The 10000-nt window shown below is 47.3% G+C and overlaps 1 protein-coding gene across 1 annotated transcript in view; it reads left to right on the top strand.

Annotated features, from left to right (window-relative positions):
• abi2a (abl-interactor 2a) overlaps window positions 1–10000 on the top strand; it is a 46514-nt gene that overhangs the window by 9611 nt on the left and 26903 nt on the right. Inside the window, 1 exon segment of the mRNA XM_062534997.1 lies at window positions 9085–9252. Within this exon segment, the coding sequence (XP_062390981.1) occupies window positions 9085–9252 (168 nt within the window).

Genomic DNA, 10000 nt, shown 5'->3' with positions numbered 1-10000 from the left:
ACACACACACACACACACACACACACATACACTCAGAGGCATTAATAGTTGATGCTTACAAGGCGTAGCAGAATCCTGTGCACAGCCTTCAGCAGCAGTAGTGCAGACGGAATTCCAGTGTTCCAGAACTGCCAGCTTCAGCCTCTTGTCATTCCCAGAGTTCCGCTTCTATAGCAGAGAGAGGGGGGCTGGTCTGGGATCGGAATGGGTGGGAATGCAAAACACTGACGGGAGGTCTAGAAGGGAATTTGCATACTGTGTGTGTGTGTGTGTGTGTGTGTGTGTGTGTGTGTGTGTGTGTGTGTGTGTGTGTACTCCTTTGTGTGTATGTGTTGACATACTGACTTGGAGTGTGTGTGTGTACGTGTGTTCCAGAGAGAGACGGAGAGAAAAAAAACATGTGGGTGTAAATATACAGATGGCGGCTTTGTGCTCAGATGTAAGGGTTCAGACAAACACTGTGTGTGTGTGTGTGTGTGTGTGTGTGTGTGTGCGCTGAAGAGAGAGAGAGAGAGCGCAGGTATGTCGCTGTGATGGTGGTGTGTGTGTGTGTGTTTTAAAGAGAGAGAATATGTGTGTGTGTGTTGAAGAGAGAGTAGGTCCATCTGTGGACTGGCTGTCCAGACTCAGAGGATCAGCTCTCTATCTGATGGACAGCTTCCACCGCCTGTTCCTTGTGGCTTGTTTCTCTGGAGACCTGTTGCTACAGCAGCAGTTACCTTGGGCGACAGACTGTAGTCAGGACCTTCGTCCTCATCAGCTGTGTGTCTCTCTTCTCCTCTCAGACTTCATCGTTGTCACACACACACACACACACACACACACACACACACACACACACACACACACACACACACACACACACACACGTTAATTCTAGATTGTGATCGTTACTGACAGATAAGTTTGTTGATGAAGAAACTGACATCTAGGTTTATGAGGGCCTACCTTACACACACACACACACACACACACACACACACACACACACACACTCACTCCAGGTCTGTCTTGTTCCTCTCTCAGACTCCTGTATCTGCCTTTTTTATCAGTCCCCCATCTGGCTTAACCTTCTTTCTTTCTTTCTTTCTTTCTTTCTTTCTTTCTTTCTTTCTTTCTTTCTTTCTTTCTCTCTTTCTCTCTTTCTCTCTTTCTCTCTTTCTCTCTTTCTCTCTTTCTCTCTTTCTCTCTTTCTCTCTTTCTCTCTCTCTCTCTTTCTCTCTTCTCTCTGGGCTGATGTGTGTGTGAGCGTGCGTGCATCCGTTTGTGCGTGTTGTAGTGTTGTCTCTGAACATCAGGCAGCTTCTGCTCTCAGCAGTGTGTGTGTGTGTGTGTGTGTGTGTGTGTGTGTGTGTGTGTGTGTGTGTGTGTGTGTGTGTGTGTGTGTGTGTGTGTGTGTGTGTGTGTGTGTGTGTGTGTGTGTGTGTGTGTGTGTGTGTGTGTGTGTGTGTGTGTGTGTGTGTGTGTGTGTGTGTGTGTGTGTGTGTGTGTGTGTGTGTGTGTGTGTGTGTGTGTGTGTGTGTGTGTGTGTGTGTGTGTGTGTGTGGATCCCAGCGCATACAGTGTGTTAAAAAGGACATTACAGACACCCACGCGTGCTTTCTAAACCCTCTCTGTGTTCGTGTGTTTGCATGACTATTTGCAAAATGCAGATTCCTGTGTGAGTGCATCTTGTAGGATAAATTGTGTCTGTGGCTGTGCCTGTGCCTGTGTACTAGCTTACCACCACCTAGGCCTAATAAATAAAAAGGAATTACTGGTCTAGAATGGACGACTGAAGTGAAAGACCGAAGACTCAGAAAAGGTCTGGGCGCTTATGCTTGTAGTTAATGCATCCATAAAAAGTCTTCAATGCTCTAAATGTAACACATAGCATATCAATTATAATGAAGGGCTTTAGTCTTATGGGTGGCCATAGAGCTCTCTCTCTCTCTCTCTCTCTCTCTCTCTCTCTCTCCCTCCCTCCTCTGTATCCCCCCCTCCTCCCTCTTGTACTGCAGTTTGACTGCAGTTCTGGATCAAAGAGAAGTGGGTCAGGGAGGATGACAGCAGCTTGCATCTCCCTCGCTCATGTGTGTATGTGTGTGTGTATGTGTGTCTCTCTATCTCTCTCTCTCTCTCTCTCTCTCTCTCTCTCTCTCTCTCTCTCTCTCTCTCTCTTAATATGTGTGTCTCTTTCTTTCTGTGTGTGTGTGTGTGTGTGTGCATACGTGCTTGTGTATGAGAGAGAGAGTCTGTCAGTGCATTTCTTCTGTGGCACATTTTCCATCTTGTGTGACATGTATGCCTGCTCTGTGTGTGTGTGTGTGTGTGAGACCGGTCACTGTGCTGTGTGCATGATGTGCCTGTAATGTCTTTCACACACACACAGACAGACAAACAGACACGCTGCAGAGTCCTAATTAATATGTGTGTGTGTGTGTGTAATCTAACACATTCTGACCTCTGTTGCTGTCTCTGTGAGGGTGTGGTGAGGTCACACAGAGGGTGAGATCAGAAGTCTTGCCCAGTGTGTGTGTGTGTGTGTGTGTGTGTGTGTCCATCGATGCACACTGCAGGGGCAAGGACAATATGAGCACGCACTCCATGAACACACACATACACACACACACACACACACACACTCTCCCTTACACAAGCACGGCGGGGGTGTGGACAATGGGTTCAAGGGTGTGTGTGTTTAAAGCAGAGCTTTTTCCAGACCCCCAACAGTGTGTGTGTACGAGCTCCAGGCCTGGCGCCAACAGGCCGTGTGTGTGTGCGTGTGTGTGCGTGTGTGTGTGTGTGTGTGTGTGTGTGTGTGTGTGTGTGTGTGTGGCTCGCTCGGGTGTTTGGAGGCCTGTGGGGAGAAATCTGCTCTCTCTGCTAGACACACACACACACACACGCACGCTCCTGATTCCCTCTCCCTCTGTGAGGCCCTTCTGCTGGGACTGATGCCTCTCTTATGGCTTTGTCATGTAGGCCTCTGAACACACAGCTACGAGTGAATACATGTGTTGATTGCACTATTGCCTTGGAGGGGGACTTGACCCCTCTCTGTGTGTGTGTGTGTGTGTGTGTGTGTGTAGGCTATGTATCCGTGTTGTGTGAGTTTAGGCCATGTATCTGTGGTGTGTGTCAAGTCAGCTGCTGTGTGGTGTTGTGATGCTAAAGCTGGTGTTCATGTAGGCCAGTCAAGGCCTGTGTCACATGACCAGTAGCCAGCAGAGAGAGAGATTCCACATGAGGTCACATCTTGGAGTTGGTGCAATCGGAGCAGAACCTGTGCTCACTGCTCAAGGTTCCCTCGCCATGGTAACGTTACTCAGTGGGATGGTATCTAAAATCAGCACTAGAGAGGATGGACAAGAGGATGGACTTAGTCACCCACGCAAGCAGAACACTCAGAAGTCAGAAGTGAATGTGTGTGTGTTCTGCTTGTGAACTCTGAGGAGAGGGGTGCGTAGGTCGGGGCGCTGGTTTTTAGTAAGCAAAGCACATTGTGTGCACCATTAAGCAGCGATAAGGCATCCATCACACACACTGACCCCATCCACTGACACAGATGGAGGGATACAGGGAGAGAGAGATGAGAGAAAGAGAGAGAGAGAGACGAAGAGACGGAAACGGAGGAGGGAAGTAGGTATATTCGGTCAGGCACACACTGCCAAGCACATTGTATTGTAATTGCATCTCCTATTGAAGGAATTCATCACAGAAAGAAAAGATTCAATGAGCCTCTGTCCATGACCAACAGACACACACACACACACGCACACACACACACGCACGCATCTAATTTCATGCAGTACCTTCAGCTGTTAGTTTTACACCTGAAACTAACAGGGAATGTGTGGGATGGTCATGATTCACAGCACTGATGCTCTGTCTGTCACATTACATGATTGACACACCTGTAATTGTGTGTGTGTGTGTTTGTCACATTAGATGATTGACACACCTGTGTGTGTGTGTGTGTGTGTGTGTGTGTTGGTGAGAGAGATGGAGTGGGTCCTCTACTCCTTGGCGTCCCTTTGAGCCGAAGACTTTTCTGTGCACAGAGGCCAGATTGAGAGAAGGATGGAAGGAGCTGTGTGTGTGTGTGTGTGTGTGTGTGTTTGTGAGAGCCTAGTCCTCCATCTGTCTGTGTTTACAGAGATTCGGTTCTGAGTAGAGAGTTGAGAGGGAGAGAGGGAGAGCGAGAGAAGACGAGAGAGATTTAAAAATAGAGAAGGCAGAAGCTCAGGGCTGCTCTGAACACCTGTGTGTGCATGTGTGATATTGTGAAAGTTTGACGTGTGTGTATGTGTGTATACTATGTGTGTGTGTGTGTGTGTGTGTGTGTGTGTGTGTGTGTGTGTGTTTATGAGCACAATGGTGGGCGTAAGAGTGAACACCAGTGTGTAGAAAGTACAACCTCAAATCCATTTCCATTTTAGCAGAAGCAGAATTGGCACTCGGGTGAATCATGAATGTTTGAGCTATTTTGATCATGTGTTCTGTTGAGGTTCAGGGTAGTGTTGAGTGAGGACTTTGACCTCCCACATGAGTGTACTGTAGCACTGTAGCGCTCACTTTAATCTCTCCAACAATCTGTCTGATGGGGACTGGCCCAATGATATGGAAGTCATTGTGCCATTATCAGAGTAAAGGATTGTGGAATTGTAAGCGTAATACACACACACACACACACACACACACACACACACACACACACACACACACACACACACACACACACACACACACACACACACACAGCCATATGGGCCTATAGTACCCCACTGGGTTATGGGATGTTCATAACAGAATATGTAATTATACAGTACACCATTGTGATTTAGGCTGTGTGTGTATGTGTGTGTGCGTGTGTGTTTGCTTGCTTATTTGTATGTGTGTAAGGGAAAATGTCTGAAGTGTGTGTGCGGTGGCTGCTGCTGTGTGTGTGTGTGCGTGTGTGTGTGTGTGTGTGTGCACGCGTGTCTGCTGCTGTGTGCACTTTCAGCCGCAGGGCTCAGCAGGCGTGTGTCATAAACAATCCCACAATGCCCCCCTCTTCCCTCAGGAATGTGGAGCAGCTGTGACATCATCATCAGTGGCCAGTGAACTGCATTCGTGTCAGTGTGTCAGCACAGCCCCCCAGGGACAAGGGAGAAGGTCTCTTTCTCTCTCTCTCTCTCTCTCTCTCTCTCTCTCTCTCTCTCTCTCTCTCCCCCTCTCTCCCTCTCTCCCTCTCTCTCCCTCTCCCTCTCTCTCCCTCTCCCTCTCTCTCTCTCTCTCTCTGCCCCCTCCCCTTCTCCCCTATATTCACTTCAGTTATTCACTCTCTTGACAATCTGTAGTCATGCTTCACTACCATCTCTGATCTCTCTCCCTCCTTCCCTCCTTCTCTCCCTCCCTCTCTTTCTTCCCTCTACCTAACCTCTCTCTCTTCCCTCTACCTAGCCTCTCTCTCTCTTCCTTCCCCCTGTTTCTGAATTCTCTCTCTCTCTCTCTCCCTCCTCTCTTCCTTCCCTCTGTTTCCAAACTCTCTCTCTCTCTCTCTCTCTCTCCCCCTCTCTGACCTACATGCTGTTGTGATAGCTGGGGGGGTCATGTGTCTGTGCTGTAGTAGGGAGGTCGTAGCAGGGTCTCTACCTGTAGCCAGATGTAGCCTTCATGTCTGATTACTGTACATACAGTGAGGAGAACATGTATTTGATACCATGCTAAAGTTGACTAAAAAGAGGAATATAAAATCATCATTTGACAATTGATCTTAATGTCTTAATTCAAAAATTGAGTAAAAATAAAACCGCTAACTACCCCAATTTTCTTTGTGAATGAAGAATGTTTCGTAAATAAATAAATGTTCTTCCTAAATGCTAGGGGGAAGGAAGTATTTGACCCCCAATGTAACCCTATGGGAATTTAACACATAGGGTTAACATTGGGGCAGGCAGATTTTTATTTTTTAAGGCCAGCTATTTCATGGATTCAGGTTATTATGCATCCTGATAAAGTTCCCTTGGCCGTTGGAATTAAAATAGCCCCACGTCATTACATACCTTTCACCATAGCGAGAGATTGGCATGGTGCTTTTTGCAGTAGGCCTATTAGCCTGTTTGATGCTCATTGAGCTCAATGCAAATCAAACAGGCTAATAGGCCTACTGGAAAAAGCACCATGCCAATCTCTAGCTATGGTCAAGGGTATGTGATGATGTGGGGCTATTTTAATTCCAAAGGCCAAGGGAAATTTATCGGGATGCATAATATCCTAGATCCATGAAATAGCTGGTCTTTAAAAATAAAAATCTGCCTGCCCCTATGTTAACCCTATGTGTTAAATTCCCATAGGGTTACATAGGGGGTCAAATACTTCCTTCCCCTAGCATTTAAGGAAAACATTTATCTATTTACGATACATTCTTCAATCACAAAGAAAATTGGTGTCCTTGGCGGTTTGATTTTTACTCATTTTTTAAATTAAGGCATTAAGATCAATTGTCAAATGATGATTTTATATTCCTGTTTTAGCATGGTATCAAATACATGTGCTCCTCACTGTATGTGTACTCTTACCCTGAAAAGGCCCTTTTACAGAACACGCCCTGTAGCTACATCATGCTAAAGGCTACATGTGCCCTTTTGCCCTGCATATGTACACTTATATCCTGCTTAGGCTACATGGGCTTTGCCCTTTTACTGTACATAGGCTACATATGTGCCCTTTTAGCTTGCATAGGCTACAAATGATCAGCCTTATAGCCTGCATAAGCTACAAATGATGAGCCTACATATATGCACTTTTAACCTGCACAGGCTACATATGTGCCCTTTTAGCCTCCATAGGATACATATGTGTTCTTCTAGCCTGCATAAGGCTACATACTGTATGTGCCCTTTTAACTTGCATAGGATGCATATGATAAGCCATCTTAGCATCTGACTGTATGCAGACGTTGTAGCAGCCCGTAGATGGAATTGAGAGAAAAGCCACTAGTGTTCAGTTCATTTGCAACAAGAAGCGGACGGGCAAGCGGGGTGTTACGGTGGTACGGCTTGCGTGCATACGTTTTGAGTTGTCTCTCAGACGACAGGGAGGCCACAGGACTGATAACGGGGGACTTTATTCCGTCTGAAATGCTCTTGAGACTTGAGCTGTGTGTTTCAGTGTGGACCAAGTTACTGTAGTTTGTGTGTATGTGTGTGTGTGTGTGTGTTTAAGATTCACTCGGGGATTAGGAGCGATTAGAGGTAGAGCTTTTGTCTGACCTGCCAATATTTGAGTGTGTTTGAGGACTGCACATGCGGTGAAGGGCTGCTGTGGTTGAAAGCCACGGCCCTGACATGGATGGGGGTTTGCCTGCCTCACCCTGGGCCTGGTATTGGTACCGGCCCGGTACTGCACTACTGCTTCATGGTCTGGTCCATGCTACCTGTAACCGTGCCAACTGTACCTGGTCCATGCTACCTGTAACCATGCCGACTGTACCTGGTACTCTAGAACTGTCCCAGGAGGAGCAGGGGTGAGGCAGGGGCATGACGCTGGCTGAAGCATAAACACATAAATATATAATATAAATACATAAATACATAATTTGAACACAAAGATACATCATATAAACACACAAATACATGCATACATAAATACATGAATAGTACATAACATAAACTGTAAACACCTCAATACATAACATACCTTAACATCAACAGTAAACACATACATATAACATAAACACAAACATAACATGAACACCTCAATACATACTACCAACTACGAACACATAAATACAGAACATACCTGAACATAAACAGTAATGCATACCATAAACTGTAAACACAAACACGTAACATACAAGATGAACACATTTACTATCACGGTCTGTGCCACAGTTGAAGGCCATCTATGGACCAGGAACTGACTGATTTGGTGTGTGTGGCCTGTATAGGATTTAGATGGAGCTCCGCTAGCTATAATGGGAGAGAGAGGGAGAGCATGTCACCTCCTGGCACTGTGTCCCAGTGTAGGGACAAAGACTGTGGTTGTGTTTTGTTATGCACACACACACACACACACACACACACACACACACACACACACACACACACACACACACACAGATGGCTCTGGCCGGGGGCTCTGTGCTGCTGAGTGTAATGATCATGTGACCTGAGGAGCATAATATGGAGTGGGAGAAATGCTGAGATCTGGACATTCCACACACGCACTGACACACACACACACACTGACACACACTCACATTCACACACTGTAGATTGTGCACATGCATAGACATACACACGCACACACACGCACGCATTGTCACACTCACACACACACACACACACTCACATTCACACACTGTAGATTGTGCACATGCATAGACACACACACACACACGCACACATTGTCTCTCTCACCCCCACACACAAACACCAAATCATATAACATTTGTGCATGCACCCACACACTCGGTCCTCCACGCATACATTATCATGTGCTCTCCAGTCTCTCCATAGCATTTAGACTACACGCTCTTATTCATGAACACAACAACACGAGCACACACTCTCTATGCACTAATCCACATGCATTCTCTCTCTCTCTCTCTCTCTCTCTCTCATTCTCTCTCTCTCTCTCTCTCTCTGTCATTCATTCACTCTAATGTGGTTACTCGTGGTTGATTTGCGGTCGTATTTACTTGGCACAGTGTGAGGAATGACTCATGCAGACCCAAAGCCTCCGTTTTTCACTTCATTTGTTTTAATCAAACGGTGAAATTAATTTATCCTTCCTCCTCCTCTCTCTCTCTCTCTCTCATTCTCTCTCTGTCTCTCTCTCCTTTTCTCATTCTCTCTATGGTCTCTATCCTTTCTTTCTGTGCCCCTCTCATTTTCTTTCTTTCTTTTCTCTCTTTTCTTTACTTTTCTTTTTTCTCTCCTCTCTCCTTTTTCTCACTGTGGTCTCTATCCTTTTTTCTGTCCCCTCTCTTTTTTTCTTTTCTTTTCTTTTCTTTTCTTTTCTTTTCTTCCCTCTCCCTCTCTGTCTCTCTGTGGTCTCTATCCTTTCTCTCCTCTCCTCCCCTCTCTCCCCCTCTTCCCTCCCTCTCTTCTCCAGTGCCCTGATAAGGAGCGTGCGCTGGAGGAGACGAAGAGCTACACGACCCAGTCGCTGGCCAGCGTGGCCTACCTGATCAACACGCTCGCCAACAACCTGCTGCAGATGCTCGACATCCAGGCCTCCCAGCTGCGCCGCATGGAGTCCTCCATCAACCACATCTCACAGGTGGGGCACGGATACACACACACACACACACACACACACACACACACACACACACACACGACATCCAGGCCTTCCAGCTGCGCCGCATGGAGTCCTCCATTAACCACATCTCACAGGTGGGGCGCGGACGCACACACACGCACACGCACGCACGCACGCACGCACGCACGCACGCACGCACGCACGCACGCACGCACACACACACACACACGACATCCAGGCCTCCCAGCTGCGCCGCATGGAGTCCTCCATCAACCACATCTCACAGGTGGGGTACGGATATACACACACACACACACACACACACACATACACTGAGACACTGTGGTCAAGGATAGCTGATTGGATGTATGGTCAAGATTTATTGCCTCAGTATGCAGATTCAAGCTACAGAAGGGCAGTAGAGTCCAGTCCAGCTGAAACTGCCCTCCTCTGAGACCCATGAAGTGCCCCAGATGGGGGTTCTAGAGTGGGCAGGTGGCCCAGATCAGCAAAAAGAGAACTCTCTAGTCTGCCTGGGGGGCGTTCTCCGCACCGGTGCTCCGACTGAACTGGATTTCTAGAACAGAATGCGGCCTTGTGTTCCGTCTTGGTTCCCCTGTGACATCATTGCAGTCTTGTCCTCTCGGAGCTGGCGGCTTCTCTCTGCTCTCTGCTCTCTTCTGCTGCCCCCACCCCACCTCCCTCTATCCCTCCCTCCATCCCTCCCTCCCTCCCTCCCTCCCTCCCTCTCTGTCATTCCTTTTCT

The sequence above is a fragment of the Sardina pilchardus genome, chromosome 4 (genome assembly GCF_963854185.1).
Source record: "Sardina pilchardus chromosome 4, fSarPil1.1, whole genome shotgun sequence".
Lineage (NCBI taxonomy): Eukaryota > Metazoa > Chordata > Actinopteri > Clupeiformes > Clupeidae > Sardina > Sardina pilchardus.
This window is presented reverse-complemented; position numbering and strand designations above follow the sequence as displayed.